At 45.7% G+C, this 19,853-nt stretch overlaps 1 protein-coding gene across 1 annotated transcript in view; it reads left to right on the top strand.

The window, feature by feature from the left end:
* MYBBP1A (MYB binding protein 1a) overlaps positions 1-19,853 on the top strand; it is a 61,444-nt gene that overhangs the window by 11,774 nt on the left and 29,817 nt on the right. The window contains exons 13-23 of the mRNA XM_086475050.1: positions 5-113; positions 515-602; positions 1,709-1,860; positions 2,563-2,652; positions 3,329-3,469; positions 4,194-4,358; positions 5,426-5,583; positions 6,417-6,551; positions 7,927-8,038; positions 10,394-10,525; positions 12,325-12,393. Of these exons, the coding sequence (XP_086331176.1) occupies positions 5-113; positions 515-602; positions 1,709-1,860; positions 2,563-2,652; positions 3,329-3,469; positions 4,194-4,358; positions 5,426-5,583; positions 6,417-6,551; positions 7,927-8,038; positions 10,394-10,525; positions 12,325-12,393 (1,351 nt within the window). The remainder of the gene's footprint in view (positions 1-4; positions 114-514; positions 603-1,708; positions 1,861-2,562; positions 2,653-3,328; positions 3,470-4,193; positions 4,359-5,425; positions 5,584-6,416; positions 6,552-7,926; positions 8,039-10,393; positions 10,526-12,324; positions 12,394-19,853) is intronic.

The following is a 19,853-nucleotide window of genomic DNA, read 5'->3' as shown; positions in this document are numbered from 1 at the left end:
TCAGAACACTTCAGTCTGTGAAGAATCTGCAGAAGAAGGAAAATAAATCAGACAGTGCCAAAGTCGTTGCTTTCCAGCAACTTCTGCTTTTAATGGCCATTCATATTTTCAAGGTAAGACCTCTGAAGCATATTTGAGTGGTGTGAAACGGGCTGATAGCTGGGATTTCTGAACTCTGAGCTAGAGAGTTTCTTTGTGTTCAGAGATCCGATATTTCACAGCATCTGGCTTCTAAAAATGGGCAATTGGCAGCTAATAGACTGTGATTCCTGCACTGACTGTAGACATCAACTTGCAGGGGCAAAGCTTGGCCTGAGCATTGGTTTTGCCCTTGATTTGCTACTAAGTGGAGTAATTTTTACTTAGTTTGATGGTTTCTTCTGCAAAGGTAGTAGCTGATTTTAGTATCTATACCTATTTAGAGAGGTCCTTAAATTCAGGGTATATTCCTTCTGTGGCTTTTGGTAGTGGGGAGTTCAGAGAGGGTGTTTACTGTCTGCTTGTGATCAAACAGAATCAGTCTGAAACAATGGATGTTCTGAGTGACCTTCTGAACTGCACAGAGAGGGCATTCAGCAAAGAACCAAAGAAGAAAAAGACTGGTAAGTCCTTCCTACAGAGTGGGATTGTTAATGGTCTGTCAAAAGTGAAGCGTTCACTTCTGCATTAGTGAAGTACTCTGACTGCATCAGTTCTGGCTTGATGCACTTATCCCCGGGAGAATCCCCTCTCCTTCATCCTTTTTCCTTGTCTTTCTAACTCTGTCTCTTGCTCCAGCTCTCTTATCTGCATCATCAGTGGGCTGCGTTCCTGTGTGCCTCTTAAAGGATGAGTGGGCTTCAGAGCTGGCTGTTGTTCAGGCGAGCAGTGTCCAAGGGTGCTCACTGGTTTTGAGTCCTTGCTCTTTGTAGGCCAAGAGCTTGACTGAAGTGGTGGTATCTGCCTGGCCAAAGCTGTGGGCTCTCCTAACAGCCAGCAGGCCTGAAACTTGGGCCTTTTGGAGCTCAAGCTCTGGGTAAACTAAATGTTTCCTCTGTGTAGATACAGCCTGTATGCTGATTTAGGCTAGTCCTCGTTTAAGGCTTGTGGAGCTAGGTTGAGACTTCACCAGGAAAGAGCCTGGCTTGGTCTTTTGTCTTCTTCTCTAACTATGCACTTGTTGTTCTCCTTAAATCTCTGTGTAAATTTGAGGGTACTGTGAAAATGGAAGCTGTAATTCTATGGTGGCTTGGTTGTACGCAGATCAGGATTCCCAAGCTTTTGGACTAATGGACCAGTTTCAAATGTCAGCAGTTCTCATGGGCTGCTGTGACTCCTGATTTCATTGGAAACACTATAAAATGTATATACTTTTGCTGACTAGCTTCTGATTGCTTTAATGTGGCCGAGTAGGTGTTGCATGATTTGCAGAACTGCTGATCTAAGTAATGACTCAATGAATAGTAGGTTTGGTTACCTGGTAAGGCTTTGCAGTGGCCTAAAGACAATTTCAAGCGTGTTTTTCCCTATGGTTAGTAGCCTTCCAATACAGCTACAATCTTGAGCTTCATACTTTATTATTTCAGGTCTGTGTTGCTGAATGACTGCTTCTAATAGTCAGCTAGAAGGACTATCTTTTTTCCTTGGTGAATTTTTCTGTACTCTGTTACTGATGTGCCAGTGCACTGTTTTTGCCCCTTCCTGTCATTGGTTGTTTGTTCCTGTGCAGACAACGCAGAGCCAGGATGGGTTGAGGTGATGGTGGAAATCCTTCTCTCCCTCCTTGCCCAGCCCAGCCTACTCATACGTCGGATTTCCAAGAGCGTGTTTGTACGGATATGCCCTAACCTGACCAAAAGGGGCTTGCAGCTGATCCTGGATGTAAGTGAGGCCTGTTTGCCTGTCTTGTCCCTAACAGATACACAAGCATGTCTCTGTTTTGGGATTAAATAAAATCCTCCTTGATTTAGAAACTGTCTGACAATAATGCATGCTACTGAATTTTAAATGAAGCTTATAGGGAGCTGTTTTTTGGGGGGTTTTGTTTGTTTGATTTTTTTTTTTTTTAGTGGGAGCCTGAGATCTGCTAACTTTGAGCTGTATTCTTTGGTAGTTTTAGGCTGGAGAAATTCCTGGGTCAGTTTATATAGCTGGTAATTTATTTTTTTTTTGAGTATAAATGGTAAGAACGTCTTTTTTCTCGAAAGGCTAAGTGTAGATGTGCTAAAAATAAATGACACTGAAAATCTGAATTGGTTGTACCACTGAGTAAGGTTGCGTCTTCTGAGAGAGTAATACGTGGATTGCAAAGATGAGCTGTCAGGTACTTTATGTGGTGAAGCTAATACTTCATTTGTAACACATCAGAATGTGTGATGTCACCAACCTTTTCAGTTTTCTCCACCTTTTTTTTCCTTATAGAAAGCGTATTAACAAACAAGATATTGTAAGCCAGAAAGTTGAATGCCCTTGCTTACTGTTTCATTGTTCAACTGGCTTACTGTGCTGAAATTCCTGTCTGTTGTACAAAAGAAATGCATCAAAACAAAACGCTGAAAACCCACAAGTCCCTCTTTTTTGCAGGTTCTTGACCCATACCAAGAGCAAAATGAAGAAAGTGCTGTTGTTGTGATGGAAGAATCAGACAAAAAGATCAAATCTGCACAGGACACGGTAACTGATGTGCCATTGCCAGTGACAAATACTCTTCAGACATTCACTTATATTTAAAAATAATGTTGCTTCTGATCTGTGGTAATAGATGTAATTGCATTTCTCTGTCTTGAGTAAAATGGCTGTTGACAAATCTATTAAGATTTATTTTAAAATTGAAACAATGGCTTGTTGGAAGTGCATGTTTATTAGTGTCCTGGCCTTGAAGGAAAATGCCGCTGTAGGTGTGGCTGTTTGAGTAGATGAGTTCCTGAGAACAAATGACCACATCCTGAAATTAGCACAGGCCTCTTTTTTGCAGCCATAGACTCAACTGTCACTGTGATGCACAGCCATCTGAATTCAAGAGATTCAACTGCAGAGATTCAAGTCACAAAGCAGTACAAGCATTAGCAGAAAGGAGAGTCAGATGGGGGATGTGACTTCAGATGTTCCTTGGAAGCTTCTTTTTGATACTCATTTAGTATGACAGAGCAGCCTGTATTATGTTCAGCTTTTAGCTCTTGTGAAGACCTGGTATCTTGTTAACTGAGGTGTCTGTACTTGAATCTGAGGACTGGAAGCAAGGCAGTGGGATGGGGGGAGGCTTGATTTTTATTTCTGAACAGCAATACACCTGAGAATTGAGTAGGGCTTGAAGAACGGTGGGGTCAGGAGGTGAACTTTTCTTCCTCAGGATGAGGAAGGAAGCGAGGACTCCTCGAATGAAGGCGACACTGAGGAAGAGAATGACAGTGGAGATGAGGAAGAGAATGAAGAAGTTGATGATGATTTTCGCAGTCAGCTGATGAACGTTCTCCAAGCAGGGAATGCCTTGGTATGTTTTCACTGCCTACCTTGATACAGATACCAGAAGGTTTGGGGTGGTGAAAGATTATCTAATGGCCACATCCTATCTGAGCCCATGCAGTGATAACCCTGGCAGTCATCTTTGTGTGGCATGAGAAGCAGGAGCTCAGGATCTTCAAGCTGTGGGAATAAGTAACGCGTTCATTTATTTATTGTTAGTGTGCCTTGAGTGCTTTTGCTTGTCCAGTCTAGCCTGATACAGCTTGTGTTCCTGCCTGTAATAAACGAGGCTGACGTGAACTCAAGTGTTGAGATGCTGTTACATGGTGCCTGTATTGGCTGGTCTGTGTGGAGGAGTGGAATCCCTGTAGGCTGCTCTGGAGACTCCTTGTAGCAGCCCTGTAGGGTGGTTTAACGATTCCTGTAAAGGCTACAGACGCAGTAACGTGTTAACGTCTTTACTGAAGGACGAACAGCACAGAGGGAGTCAGTGTCAAAACCTCAGCCTCTTTCCTCTCGTGATCCTCTCGCTCTACGTGTTAGTTCTATGCAGCCAGGATTGCCTGATAGGAAACGCAAGCTAGATTTCTCATTGATCTGAGCACCTGTTTTCCCTCCCCATGTTAGTCTGGTTCTAGAGGAAGCTACATCCCTACTGTGACTGTGAGTCTGCTCTTGGCTGTGGTTCTCTCCCCGCTGTCTATTTGAAACACGTGAAATGACATGTTGTTTTTGTGTCCTAAAAACAAAAGGGAGGAGATGAGAGTGATGAAGAGCTGGATGATGAGGCTATGATGGCTCTTGACAAGAACATCTCAGCCCTTTTTGCGGAGCAGCAAAAACGGATCCAGGCAAAGAAGGATGAGAAAGACAGGATGCGGAAAGAGAAGATCCTACGGAGGGATTTCAAGATTAAGGTGGGAGATGAGTGTTTAGTGTGAAGATCTTTGGCTTACTAGCACATTAGTTGTAGCCTACTGCATGCCATGAGCTACTTGCCACTGAACAGCTTGGACATTCGTGTGTGTCATAAGCTCCTGGAGGCTGGGACTGGATTGTTCTGACTTTGTACAGCACCTGGCACAGCAAGATCCTGGTCAGTGGTTGGGGGCTTCACATGCCTGCTTCAAAACAAAGAACAGGGCTGAGCTATCAAAAAGTGAACTGTGGTTTCCGTTTGCTGATTTAAAAAGATTCAGTTTATTAGATCCTTCCACACGCCTACCCAAAGGTCGCTGCCTGTCAGTTTTTGTAAAGTGGACAAGCTTGATGTGCCGTGGTGTAACATGCATAAAATCCCTCTGGTAATTTTGCTATGTAAGCTTTTTTTTTTTTTGGCTTGTTATGCTAATAAAATCAGGAGGATTACAGCTAACGCCCCCTGGTTATTCGTGACTGTAATACTGACTTCAGGCCACCTGGTGTCAGCATGGACTGTCCAGGGTATGCGAGCATCCAGGGACAGCTCCAGCTGCTTACATATAGGAATGTCTGCTGTCAGATTAGCCAAGATGAAAGCTGAATGGTGTAGTGAGCCATTGGCTTTACTGTGTTTTCACTCTAATGCTGTGCTGTAAGAGGCTGATTTTATGTTAATGAAGTCTGAAGGTCAGGGGGGTCTTGCAGGGGTGAGAGCTATCAGTCAATGGTGCTGACAGAGATATGTGCCAAGTTATAGTGACTGCAGGTCTGGCCAGGTGGCAGTGATTCTCATAACTGCTGTTTCTAAATGGTGTCACTGCACAAAATAGGCCAAAGTCAACAGACAGCCTTTAATCTTCAGTTTCAAATTTTTAATTTTCAGTTTCTCATGCCCTAGCAGTACAAATTATAGCAGAAGGTGTATAGATCTCAGCTGCAAATCGTTTTCTTCAGCCTCTTCCAGCTGCTATGTAGCCCAATCCAGTCTGAAGGAGCTGCTCTGGGTAAATCTATCATGTTTTCCTGTCTACATTAGTTCTCACATCAGTAACTGTGTTTGCAGGTGCTGGATCTGGTGGAAGCGTTCCTGACGAAGCAATCAGAGAACCCCTTGGTGTTTGACGTCATTGAGCCCCTGCTTCGGGTGATTGAACAATGCATGAGCTCAGACTCTGACAAGCAGGAGGTTGACTTCCTTCAGAAAACAGCCAATATCTTCCAGTAAGTGTCCTTAGTCCTTCAGATAATAGGCAATGGCTTTTGATGCTCACCAGTGGTGTTGGCTGAATCCCAGAAGTTGGTCTTTCTAAGGTTGAAGACCATGGCTATGCCTATAGATTATGTAGAATAGGTTACCAGCACCACACATGCATGCAATGCTTAGTCATAACCTGTAGGAAAGGGCTTAGGATCTGGGTTTTCTAGTCTAAGGTGCTTTGTGTTCAAATGTGTCTGCAGGTGGAAACCTTAAGAACAAACATTGGTATTGCAGGCGCAGTGCCATGTCACTGAATATCTCCACAGGCCTCTGACCTCCGGGTCAGACCATGCAACAGCTCCCTGGGATTACAGAGTTGCTGCTGTGGCTGGAGTGAAACTCCCAACAAGTTACTATTGAGACAGGCAGACTGCAAATTCTCTCTGTTCGTGGCCAGAAGTGAGGCATGATAGAAGCTAGATACAGGCATAATGCATGGTGTGTGTCATGATGTGTCCTCTGTGCTCCTTGACATCCTCAGCGCTGCTCTAAAGCATTTTCAGCCCTGCTCTCTGTCCCTTGTTGTTCTGCAGTGACAGGGTTTGAGGCAGTCAGCCCCCCTTGTGGGAGCTCTGGAGGAAAGTTGACTCTGATGCCTAAATAGGTGCTCAAAGGCAGAGCGGTAAGTCTCCTCATCCTTTTTGCCACAGCAGTGACTGCCTCTTTTGCTGCCCACCGCTAGCACCATTTTTGTGGTGTGTCACCCTGAGCCCAGGGATAAGGGTTCGCAGCAATCTGTTTCCCAGAGCTCTTTCTGTAGGTAATGGCTTTGGGTTTGTTTTTAATGCTCTTTCAGGAACTCTTTGTGCCGAACCAAGCAGTACTGCAAGAGAGCGGATGCCCTGCGAGAAGATTTGCACGCTTTTGTGGAGAGGCTTGTGAAGAAAGCCTGCAGGCACACTGACTCTTCAGTGGCACTCTATTATTTCAGGTGAATGTTAAAAAGGAGTGTCTCTACACGGTGCTGTGGGCTGGTCTGTAAGCAGGCTTAATCATAGAGCATTAGGTTGGAATAGACCTGAGATCACCAAGTCCGACCGTTGACCGAACACCACCGTGTCCACCAAACCGTGTCCCGAAGTGCCACATCTGCACGTTTTTTGAACACCTCCAGGGACGGTGACTCCACCACATCCCTGGGCAGCCTGTTCCAATACTTGACTACACTTTCAGTAAAGAAATTTTTCCTCATGTCCAGTCTAAATGGCAGAGAAGCGAGAGACTCGATGAAGGCTGGGTGCTAGTGTCTGTGTCTTACAGGAGAACTAGTCAGTCATCCTGGCAGTTTGAAACATTTTAAAACAGATGGCCATGGTTTTGGTGATCGTTCTCTATGGGCTTGGTGATACAGAAATGGTTTGGTACAGCTTTGCTGATAGTGGTGGGAAGCGCTTCCTTGAGGCTTCATTGGGGAGTAATGAACTGTGTGTGATTCAGTGTGGGGATGAGCGCAATTTATAGTCAATCTGCAGTGATCGTTCTGTAAGTACCGTGGTTTACTGTCTCTGTGATAGCACAATGAGGACAGTAATGATTATGAGTCCTGACTGTACTTACCACTAATCACTCCTTTGCTACCGCATACAGGTGAATTAGGATAAGCCATATGTATATTTGTTAGGAAACACGAGCAATCTTGCTGTTCCCTGGTGTAAATGGGAGTGCCATTTACCAGTAGGCTCTCTTGTGACTTGCAGGTAGTTTCAGGAGGACTGTCATACTCCGTCTGGTGTTTCTCAGCACAGCTGTGTATGCAGGAGCTGCCGTGTTCTGTGATCAACCCAGTGCCGTCAGGCAGTGTTGGCTCTGCAGCACGCTTGGTTGTGGCTGTGCAGGAACCACGGTGCTTCCTGGCAACACAGGGCCGGCTGTGTGTGCCGCGCGGCTCCCTGGCAGCTTCCTGGCAGTGGCAGTCCTGAGTGGAGCCGTGCCTGCTTAAAACAAGGTTTCTCAAAAGCAGCAGGCTGGCTGCAGCGCTGGCTGAGCTGTGTACGCTTGGAAATCCTGGGCAAATGCAGAAGTCCTCGAGCAGTGCTAGCCAAAAGCGTGAGCTTGAGGAAACTAGGCTGATAGTGGGGATGTCTGACTGCAGTGACAGATAAGGAAACGATGCTGCCTCCTAGGATTTGTTTGCCTTTAGATCTGGCAAGAGTGGGTTCGACTTGAAAGAGGGGACCCTCTTGGGCTCTTTAACCTCCCTTGGTACAGAATAAGCTGCGTCACTTGGCCTCTGCCCTCAGGTGGCTTTGCAGTGGCACTGTGACACTGTGGTAACTGCTGTGTTCTCTCCCCTTTTCTGTTTTTAGTGCCTCATTATACCTGCTCAAAGTGTTGAAAGGAAACACGCCCGAGAAGTCACCAACCCCTCCTACCCCTCTGCCAGAGAAGCAGAGCAGCACCATCCCGCAGGCTTGTCAGGTAAGACAGCAGGCTGCTCTCGAGGCAGTTTTTTTGCCAGTAAAGTTGCATTACCCCATTTTGCTGAGTGGGCCTTGCTTACTCAGTCTCACTGTTCCTGCTGCCTGCAGATCCCTGTCTACACGATTTGTTTTCCATAAAGCTGTCACATTCCCCATCCCCTTCTGGCCCTCACCCTCCTGCCTCTGCAGCGCCTGCTTGCCCGTAGCCACCAGGGGCTGCTGATGTACAGTGGATCCAGGTTAATTGCCAAGGAAGCCCGATGTATATTTATCCTGCTCTCCTGGCTGATTTGCTATTTTTTCCATTAATCTCTTGGCAATCCCTCTTGACTTCTTTTCTGGGAGGGTGCTGAGGAGCAGGGGGCAGAGGATAGTGATGGATGAGAGTGAACTACTATCTCTCTGAGATTTGGACTGAGTTATCTCAGGGTGAAGAGAGTGTGGAGCAGCCCTGATTTCAGTGGCAGTTGTTTGCAGGGAGACCTCATCTGGTCGTGCTGTGGCTGTCTTATTACTTTGGAAGCTTTACTGTCTGGTTCCCTTTCACCTACTGTCTCTGCTGAATTTCACAAGTTTCTGAATTTGGTGGCCCTATATATTGGGCAGCCCAGTCCAGTCACCTCCCCTAGAAACCTGGCAAGTAGTGTTTCACCAGCTAGCCTGTTACTTGCCTCTGAGCCTCTCAAATTGTGTGCTGGGATCAGTGCCTTAATCCTGTTGACATTTTGTGGTGGAGGAAAATAAACAGGGCTACCTCATGACAAGGGAGGGCCTGGAAATTACAAACACTGAGATATTATTAGTGGCTGAAAAGATAGCCAATATTTCTAAGGCTTAGTGAGAGACCATGAGTATTAATCTAAGCGGCTCTTGTTCTGTGCTGGGCCTTTCTGGAAAGAAAAACAGAAATCTATGGGAAATATAAACAATGTACTTGACGTTGAAGCTAGAGTGAGACATGCTTCACAGCATCCTTGTGCTTCCTTGTCCTTCATGGGGAAGGCTGTTATTCCTGCAGGAAAAGAGCTGTGGTCTTAATCGGCCAAGGACACAGCCAGTGGCTAAAGTGAGTTGCTGGTTTGAGGGAAGTGACACAGTTCACTTTCTGTGATGCTGCTGGTGCTGACATCGTGTTGAGGCCAGGAAGGTTTCGCAGTGGGGAACCAGAGACAAGGGTGTGGTGTGTTTCCAGTGAGCAATGCTTTGTGGGCATAATCTGGAGCTTTTCAGTAAGCAGCAAAGTAGAACTAGAGCAGACCCTATGATGGCCAGATTTATGGAAAAGCCCGTTACTATGGAAGAATTTTTTTACAGTAAACATCTGCATGGGAGGAGGGATCCACTTGTTCCCCGCAGATGTGTGTATCAAGTGAGGGTTGAGTGTAGGCGCTTGACTAGGGAATTGGGGTCATGTATTTCAAGGTCCATCTCGCCTCTTCCACTCTAGCCTGTGTTCAGCTGCAGTAGCACTGGGAGTTTGACCTGCGAACAGAACACAACATTAGCATGGCTTTAACTTGCTATGAGGCCGTGGAAAAATTGCTCGGGCAGAGGTTTGCAAAAGGCCCATCCACTATTGTGAATATCACAGCTTTGACCACCTGGGCCTTAATTTTTCTTTCTTCCCAGAGAGCTGTGCTTCCCTGGCAATATGAGAATGATCAGGAATGTTGGGATGTGATGCTTCCCACTTTGCTCTTCATTCACCCTTGTGTTGTTAGTTTAGATCCGTATGGCCTGTGCAGGTCTCAGCTGGTTGCTGCATGTCTGGGTTTCTTGTTCCCCGCAGAGGGGCATATTACAGCATTTACACAGTTCTGGGGTTGCTGGGTATCTGAGCAGAGCTAGGGCTTGTCTGTCGGGTGCCTAGAAATCCTGGACATAACTGCTAAGTGTATGAAAGTCTAGATATTTACATACACTAATATCTACAGATTCAGATAGCTCTACAGCTGAGAACACCACGTGCACAGCGCAGCTGCTGCAGGATGGTCTTTGAGTGCTTTGTGAACCTCATGTGTGTTGGACATGCCCACCACAAACCTACAAGTACAGCCCCCACACTACACCACAGCACGTGCAGCATATGTAGTCTTACTAGGAACCTGTGCTGCCCTTCACTGACCTGGGCATATGGCTATTGGTGCTTGGGAGAGCGTGTTTGGGGACCACTTTGTTGTTTCTTCATGGTTCTGTGTTGTATCTCCTAGGCTTGTATCATATAAGCTACCCAAGAATATGTAGTTGTTGGAAAAAATCAGTGTGCAGTGGTAGTAGAAATTAATTACTTAGTTGCTAGTGATTCATCCTCGTGTTTCACTAGAAATTTTTTTGTTCTGCTTTTTCCTTTCAGCTTTTGAGCAGAGGTTGTTTGGATCTGGAGAGGGTGACTGTGATATATCAGCAAGCACTGACACAGTTCTTGACTAAACGGAACAGTGCCCTTACAAGCTCCATGTTCCATGACCTCTTCAGACGCTTCCCGGTAAGTGTTGCTGACTATTGTGTGGTATGTTGTCTTCTGGTGGCTCCAAAGTACAGCTGTAATTCTGGGGAAAGTAGGGAGAGAAACTTCTCTGCTTTATTGCAGGCTTTTAAAACTGCTGTAAAGTTTCCTAGGATCTTCACCTGCTCAGACTCTTAATGCTGCATGTTTTGATGCCGTAGAAGGTCAGGGTCTCATTTGTGGTTTGGATTGGGATACTGTATGGAGAATGAAGATGAACAGAAGGCTGCTCTTTGAAGCATAGCCTAAGAAGCTCTAATTTTTCTACCGGTATTAAAGACAACACGGATGAGCAAGGTTTAAACAGCTAATGTAGCTGCTGTCCAGCTTTGCACTCGCTGCATGCTCAGTTTATCAGTTTTCTTCCAAGAAGGCTGTAGAGCATAGACTCTAATTGGAATCTGATCTGCAAGCTGGATGTTTAAACAGTGACAGTGTCTGAAATGTTTGAGGTATTTCCTGCAAACTTGACCTATGCCTGGAGCTGGTCTCCACTATGAGAACAGAAGAAACAGGCCTTGGGTCTGAATGTCATACAGTTCTTCGGGGATTTTTAGGTCAGTGAGGTAGAGACAGATGGCAGAAGCCCTTTCTCAAGGGCTTCAAGCTTTTAGAATTGATGTCTGACTGGAGGGTGGGAGGAGACACAGGCTTGTGTAACTAGGGGAGGATGCTTTCAGACTCTGAGGGAATCCATCCAAGAAAGAGTTCTTTTGCATACCAGGTTTCTTAGGACACCAGCCCACAATGCCACCTACATACGTTAGTGAAATAGGGGGAAGAGAAGGGTTGTGTGCTGCCCACAGGGATGGCAAGCTTAAGATCCCATCTGCAGGTTTCTAGAGCCTGTGGATTCCACGTGACTGTTCCTTGCAGAAATGTCTTTTAAAATCTTTAAGCTCATCCCTTTTATAAAACAAAGGTAATGATATACACAGATACCGGCCTGTTTAAAGCTGGGCTTTGCCCACTTGCTAGAGCTATCAGTTCTTTTAATCGTCATCTTAACCCCCAAAAGAAGCCATTTCAGGTGGTGTGGTCTGCACAATACATCAGTGAACTGTGCAGCAAACTGCTGCCATGCTTTGTTAGGGCCAGACCTTCCAGTGCCTGATGGACAACATTAGCAGTGTGCCAGTAAAGTATTTGCAATCCAGATGCTTTGTCATTTCTTGTGTCTGGATACTTTGTGCCTCTCAATTTGGAAATATTTTGCCTATAATAGAAATTGGCGGATTAGGCCAGAACAGAGGTTCATCAAGCTTTACTGACAGTGAACACTCCTCTAGAAAGGTTGTTTTGATCAAGACTTGTCACAGAGGACAACTTTAAGATGACCAGAAACAACTGTGGAGACAGGTTCCTTTAGCGTGTGCATTCAGATCTTTCCCCAAGCTCTGACATTCTCCAGTCTAACTTGGCTTGTTCTCCTTTGCCTCTGAGACTGTTCCTCTGCCTGAAGTGAACTGCCTATGTAAAATATCAGACAGCTGCAGACTTAAATCGAGAACCAGGCAGAACACAAGAGGTGAAATTTTTGCCCGATTTTTCCAATTTAAGAGTTTTGCTGCTGATTGTCTTGTGATCAAGATTTCACTCAGGGCTGGTGTGAGCAAAGCTGTTAATTTTCAAGTAAGCTGTTGCTGATTTGTGGCACTTTTCTTTCTTGTGGCATTTTCTTCTCAAGAAGCTGTGTAAAATACATACTGTTTTGCTTGAAATCCAAACCTGTCTGTCAGCAAACCGCTAATAAGAGACTGTGTCTTTCTTTGTTACAGATCATGTGTAAGCCATTAGTAGATACTCTTGTCAAGTCTATCACAGTGGGAGCCAGGCAACATCAGCAGGTAAGAAGTAAAGCAAACAAGCAAAGCTTTATTAAACAGTCAATTGAAGAAGTCACTTAGTCACGGCAGCTCAGATGATGCTTAATATGCTTATTGCTGCCTTTAGGGCTGCCCAATTTTGAGAAGTGGGCTTCCTGGGGGGAGAGCTTTTGCAAATACTGCCTTGCTGCTTCAGGTGTGTGACTGAAGTTGTGGAAGTAGCGTATATATTCACAGTTACGGGGGTATTTTGGTAGCAAAAAAAAAAAAACCTGTTTAAAAACTGCCTGCAGCTTTCAGAGTTGAGGCCTGATTGTGGTAGGGGTTGCCTTTGGTCACTTACGCCTTGATTACCTTCTTATTGGTAAGATGTTCCTTGGTATTAATGCAATGTGGAGTAATCCTTGCCACCTAATGCTACCTTGAGGTTAGCTTCTTGAGTCTGTCTGCGCCTTGCCAGCTGTCCTGCATTTTCTAGGCCATGTGCTTCAGTGTCTAGTTTAAAACCACCTGTACTATAGATCTGATTTTTGATGGTTGATTGCTTGTGCCTGACTAACACAAAATTAGTGGAGCCTTATCAATAAAACATTGCAGGGTGAGTGCACAGCTCACTCTTGCATGAGCAGGGAACGAGGCCTGTCTGGATTTTCACTGCAGCGGGGCTGCCTTCCACGCAGTTAATAAACAAAACCCCTTTAGGCCAGTAGCACTGTGTCTCAAACTTTCCCACCCCCTAGCTGTAACATGCATCTGTGCCCTGCAGAAGTGCACTCTAGATTGACCTTTCTGTTTCATAAATAGCTGGTTTATTGTTTCTGATCATTGGAGGGAATGTGAAGGGTTAGGCAGGTGTTTGCAGTGAGGCTGCTTTACATTGTCACTGTGAATTGCATTTCAGGCTCTTTTACCCAACAGGAATGGCTCTGATATAAAGAACAAAAAAAAGAGAGTGAATCAAACTATTAGTAATTTCAGTGGATAGAAATAAGGATGTGTTACACAAATAACAAACAAATTAATTGTAAGGCACATACTTGATGCTATCCTCAAGAGACCAGAACAGCATCCCAAGCAGAGAGCTTCATTATGTGGGTGTCTTTGCTTCCCCACAGGCAATAGCATTGTCTTTCTTTCAGGGCTTCCACAGTTATCTGCTCAAGCTTTGTTTCTAGAGCCTGCTTATCTGTGGGTAGGAGGAGTAGGGGAGGATGTGCAGTACTCTGTGTATGGGAGACTGGGTAGAGAATGTGGTTATACTACTGTTTAAACAAAGGCAACATGGAGAGTAAGCTGTGTGAAGCCTGTGGAGTTTGGAGTTGCAGCCATACCTTTTTTTGCACACTGCTTCCTTTCCAGGATTTCTGGCTTCCCCTCACCAAATGTCCAATTTGCCAGGTTTTCAATCAGATTTTCCCACTGATTCTCAATGCAAATGTGCTTTATTTTTTAGGGGGTAGGCGTCAAGCCAGGTGGGTGTATGTGGCAAAGTGATGTCGTGAGTATAGCAGGGGGATGACTTCTCTGGCGTCTGTGCAGCTCCTGGCACCCTCTGGGGGAGTGAGGTGGAGGGCTTCTACCAAAAGGGCTGTCCTAACTCAGAGTCCTGAAGACACCAAAGGTCTCCTGGTACTCTGACTTCATCCAGCCCTGATGGTTGAGAGCTAAATGGGGTGGTCTCCCATTTTCAGCCCCTGAACATTGCCTTCTAATCACTAAACTAGCTTAGTCCAAGAGACATGAGACTTAATTCTCCTTCTGACACTCCTGTTACTAATGCTGATCCTTCTGGCTATGCCTGTTGTGTCTGTGTGAACAGCTAATCCCACTGTGCTTTTGACTTCTTGGCTCTGCATGTCCCTTTGGCAGGGAGTCCTCAAGGCTGTGCTGGGTGGGGAGAGCTGTGCTCTGCAGGGGAAGGTGGAGGCTTGCAGCTCTGGCTAGGTGTCTCGTGTTGGCCTGAAATGAACCCTGGGGCTCTGGCCCAGCAGGGGTGCTGGCCACTATCCCAGCTGGCCTGGGGGAGGCCTTTTCCTAGGGGTAGGAGAAGCAGATGTGCCTTCAGGTTGGACTTTTAGGTAGTTTTGAACAAAAGGAAAAGTGGTTCATGAGAAGGATTCAAGGGAAGGGTCTTCCTCCTCACCTCAAATACTTGGAAATTTGTGAGAGCAGCATGGAGGTAGGGGGTCTGTTCCATCTCTCCTCTCAGCCAGACTGGTCCCTGAGGCTTTTAAGGCAAGATCTTGGGGCCACTGGTGTACATGCCCAGCTCTTACTCGAGGGGTCTGTGTTCTTGCTGGGGCCTGTAGTGAAAAGTCAAACTTGATCGCTGAGCGATGGCCCTGGACTAGCCTGGTTGAAGTGATCTGCAGCAGGTTCCCCTGTGTGCTCAGTAAGCCACACGGTGTACAGCAAGGCCTGGACCTGCCCGGGCTGTTGTCAAAAAACAGCAAACCCGAACTGTGTGTGAAATGTTGTTCCTGTGCCGCCTTCTGTAGGCTGCTGCAGGTCTGTCGAACTCCATTTCTGGGCAGTTGTGACTGAGACAGGAGCCTCTAGGAAATGCAGGAGCCATTCGAATGCTGCTCAGCTGGCATTGGCTTGGAGAGGAGCAGTCTGGCCACTCCAACCTCAGCCATTTGTCTTGACCCTGGGGACCTTGCTGTCTGTCTGGTGCCCAAGTGTTCATGCAGTTATGTCGCAAAATGGACAGGAGGATGATTTGGCTGAAAACTTACCTTCCCCTTGCACGCATACTTTATTTCTTTCCCCTTTTGCTGTGTTAAAATTAACTTTGATCAATTTGCTGGCCTTATTCAGGGCACAGGGATGGTCTCTTCAGGGACAGGAGGGGCTGGGTGAAAGCTGTGATTTATTTCATCAAACGGCAGTGTCTGTTAACATGAAATTATGGCTTCTGTGAAGTGAGTGTGAGGATATTGGAAAACAGCGGTTGTCTGTGTGGACTGTTGGCTGTAGCTGATGACTTGGGCAACTGGGTCTTGCACTGCTGCAGCCTTTCTATGCATCCTGTCTGCCTCAGCTGCTCACCTCTAAGACTCAGTGTCAAACCCTCAGCAGCAGTGTTGTGTCTGTAAAGACAGAGGTGTTTGTAGCTCTCGGATGGGTGTTACGTGCCTTTCTGGGAGATGCGTTTCTTTGGCCTGTGTGAATGCTGTAGGGAAGAGTCTTTTGGAGATATCCAAAGGCAGCTGTATCAGAGGGTGCATCTTGATGCAAAGCTTAGGAGAAAAAAAAGGAAGCTTTAGAACAAAAACTTCATCTGGCACGACTGACATCAAGTCAGCCGTTTTCCTCTGACACTGTTCCCGCGTGCCCAAAGCAGCAGTAAGGTTGTTCACCTCTATATTGAAGTAATTTGTGAGATAAAATGAACAGCACTTTGGGAGATGACAGCTCAAGGCACTTTTAAACCTGGCTTGCAGTCCTTGGGTTGGTAGGTTTTCCTAGCAGTAGGCTCAACCTGTATGACAAGTTTTAAACTGGAAAGGTGAATTTGCAATAGTCTTATAGAGACTGAACGTGAAACTGGAGCTTGTGCATGTGGCCAAGTTCTGTTCCTCTGATCTTACTCCTGGTCTGCAGGTGCCTGCAGGAGACAGTAATACAGAAGTTTCTCTGGAAAAGGAAAGGGCTGGAGAGATTGGTGTCATTTGTGAGCAGGGGAACAAAGGGCAAGGGGTGCTTGGCCAGGGAAGGGGGGTTGTCATCCCACCCTGAGTTCACTTAGTACCTGTTTAAGCCTATACATCAGAGAGATACAAGGTGGAAGATCTGTGTGACAGTGGATCTGCAAAATCACCTTGTTTCAGGCAGTTCATGCGTCTGAGCCGGACTTCTCACCTTTTGTGAGACCACACTGACTGCAGGACACTATGAATCACATTCTGCCAGTTCAAATGCACTTGAGTCCAGCAGCTGGTGCTTTGAATGCTCAGTGTGACCTGTTGGCTGGCCTATTTTTCAAACTGCTTTTCTTGGAGTGTGGAGCTAAAGAAGACTGCTATCCCAAAGGTGCTTGTGTGCAAGTTAAAAATGCTTCAGGCTTTAAAGAAATGAGCACAATATGTCTTTCATTTATTGAACTGAGCAATCTGGTGGGTTTTGCTGTGGTTTGTTTGTTTTTTGTTTTTTTTTTATTTCACTACAGTAGCAGTTGGGATCTTTTTCCTAAACTCATATTGATCCTTGCTTTCCCATATGTATAAGTTAAACCAACATATAACTTAAAGCTGCACTGACTTCTTAGAATATGGCCTGCCTCATGCCCATGATGTGTTCTTGCACTGTTGGCTACTGTAGAAAGAAATGAATAGAAACTGTATGAAATCACTAGATTGTAAGCAGCTACTGTGAAGCTTTCCAAGAGGACCTTTAGTGTGTGAGAAGTGCTACAAGGTAAAGTAAAAAAGAAAGAAGTTGGTAAAGAATGAAATTTTTGGGTAGTCTAATCCAGATTGTTGGATGCAGTTCTGAGGACTGAGGTCCTGAAAATCAGTACGAGTATGACCTTGTGCTTGCCGTGATGGCCAGTAGAAACATCTTCAGTGGTAGGGAAATGGGACCAGTGCACACATCACAATCTTTTTCTACATATAGGCACATTTGGTGGCTTTCTGTTGCTGACAGAATGCTTACACCTCAGTAAAGTGTAGGTAACACTTCTAGAATCCAGTACCTACACACATACCTGCATACATACATGTGCTCTGAGTAGCTTAGGTACAAATGACAGTTAGGGATACAGTCCTCAATGATGGGACTGGTATGGCAAAATGACGAGTCATCAAAACCAGAGCTTGTGTTACGCCTTTGAGTTGACCTAGTGCTAATGAATTGTGTTAAGCTCCTGGCACAGATGATCCCATTGGCAGTGCAAAGCCTTGCAGGTAGCCAAGCAGAATGTGTGCGGTGCTAACAGGTGGGGGATGCTCGTGCTGTTTTGTTGACTGAGGATGTTGCTGTCAGTCTGATGTCTTCACAAGCACTAAACGCATTCTCTCAAATTCTGTTTAGAAAAAAAATGTGTACGAGCTTGTTCTCACTTCCTCCTTTCTTCCTGCAATTTGATCTTACCAGTGCAATTGCTTTCCAGGAGACCTTGACCTTCAAATTACTTCCTTGTGCCTTGTTTCAGTGGGTGCAGTGTTGTTTTTTCAATATGCACAAAAGGCTTGGTTATTTGGCTCGTACTGATGGAGCGTAAACCAGGGATCAAGATGTGTTTAATTCAATGATTGTTGCATGACTCAGCTACATACTAGAACCCTCCCGAGCCTTAGGTGAGGAATGTCTTCCTGGTTTATTTTTAGCAGCATCAGTATGACGAGCATAGCTACAGTAACATCTAGTTCTGTAATTGTGCATTTTGGGTTGTCCTTCTGATGCTGTTACAGCACAAACCCCTCGGTGGCGCATTGTTAATTGTGGTGAGGTTCTTACTGCAGTGCCCCTCCGTCCCGTTCTCATCCATGCTACCAGAGGACTGGACGAGTCCTACCCTAAAAACTTACTCTGTTAGTCTGAAGATCAGGGGAAGAAGGAAAATGTGTGGCTGGTTGCATTGCGGTACCCAGGCTTACTGCTGATGCAGGCTTCTGCAGGCAAGTGCGTGTTCCAAGTGCCACCTCTGAACGGGAAACAGGCTGAAGCAGAGCCTCTCTGGAAGGCTGGACTGGAACAACCATGCTTTTCCCTGAGAAATCCAGCTTGTTGACCAGTGGTATTGGAACCAGTTTGAAAAGGAAGATTAGTAAATAAACATCCACTGCTACAAGGAATAGTGTTGTCCCCATCTTGCTTGTATTGCCAGCCACTTAGACCACTTCCAGTCTGTAACTTTTTCCTAGGGTTTATGCAAATGATTTGATACCTGTCCCTTGTTCTTTTCCTTTGGGAAAGGCAGTAGGAGTGCCCATTTCAACATAATTACTGAGAGCCTTTGCAACTATTTTTGCACTGTAGTCACACATCAATTTGAATAAATTCCTGTCTTCTTATTTACACTTAAAGTTATATTGATTGGGAATGTTGCAGTAGCTGGGACCATAATGATGCTACGTTCGTCCATCACGTGGGTTTATTTTCTGTGGGTTGGCTAGAACTCTGCAAAGCTGATGTAAGTGCAGAGCTCTAATGAAACTAGTAAAAGTCATTTTACTTAGTGTGGAGATGAGAATGGGCACTGAGACAGAGTTCAAAATGTCATCTTATGTCATAATGGATTAATTAATACTTCAAAATGTGTTTTTATAAGGCAGTCTGTGACAAGGAACCCTTAAAGATCTATCTAATAGCAAGTGTATTTTAGGTAAGTTGCTAATTAATCTTGGTGCTTTGGCAGTCTCCCCAAAGGGATCAAACATATGTAGACATAATTTTACAGAACTGAAGCAGTTCTGTGCCCGAGCTGCCATCACCAGAAGAGTGAAATACGATCCCAAAGTCCGGCCAAAGAGGTCTTGGCTGGTTGACAGTTATCCTTCCGAGCGGTTTGTGTTCTCTGCAAATATCTAAGTTAAAAAGTAATTAAACTTAATACAGCAAAACTGGTGAAAGCATCAGAAGCCAGCACCCCTCTGTGTGTGTATGTGGGAGTATTCCTCCTCGTGCTGAGATGGATGAATGGATCGCTACGTTAACGCACCGTGCCTTGCCTGCATTCTCACAGATAGTTTCCAGCAGGTGGTATAGGAAGAGCTTGTTATGGAATATTTTGCATAAGCTGTTACTAATAATGAAGCAAAATAAACCTCCCCAGATAAGTAGCAGCACCAGTTCAGCTCTACCTCCTTTGCATCAGCAATGAGAACCGGGCTGCTGGTGCTGGCTGAGCGTGACTGAAAGGTACCGTTCCTTCAAAGCATCTCGGTCCCGTCGGCAGAGGTAGGACATGCTGTGCCTGTGTCCTCCGCAGAGGTGTCACTGGGGGGAGGGCTTGTCCCAGGGTCCGGTTGAGGTGAGCAGATTCAGAGGGCGAGTTACCCACAGGCGGGGATAGCTTCTGGTGTGATGCGGTGTTACAGCGGCTGTTGCCTGCACGCTTCTTCCTTTTTGTCTTCCTCTCTTCAGTATGCACCCTCTCTTCAACAAAGAGAAATCGGTTGCAGCTGCAAAATGTGTGTCAAACTGACACGGTTTGGCTCCAGTCGGTGTCCTGCTCCTGTTCCTGTTTTTGTTTTGTGTAAGGAGATGGTCAAGGAGAGCCTCTGTTTTGCAAGGTAAAGCTGAACTGTGGGTGGGCTCTTGCACGTTTTTGAGTGTCTGATCATGAGCCAGCAGAGCCCTGGGACATCTACTCTAGCTCTAGGTATGTAAGCTGTCCCTCTGAAGTCAAAGGGGAAACAGTTGAATGCCAAAGTGCTTTGCTGGGTCAGGGCCAGGGTGCTCTACATTTTTGTTAGAGATTTTTAATTCCTGGACCTTTAGGATGGTTGTGGATGTGGATTATTGCATCCCAG

This window comes from Leptosomus discolor, chromosome 18 (genome assembly GCF_034619465.1).
Source record: "Leptosomus discolor isolate bLepDis1 chromosome 18, bLepDis1.hap2, whole genome shotgun sequence".
In the NCBI taxonomy this organism is placed as follows: Eukaryota; Metazoa; Chordata; class Aves; order Leptosomiformes; family Leptosomidae; genus Leptosomus; species Leptosomus discolor.
Note: the sequence above shows the minus strand (reverse complement) of the source record. Positions and strands in the feature narration are given on the sequence as shown.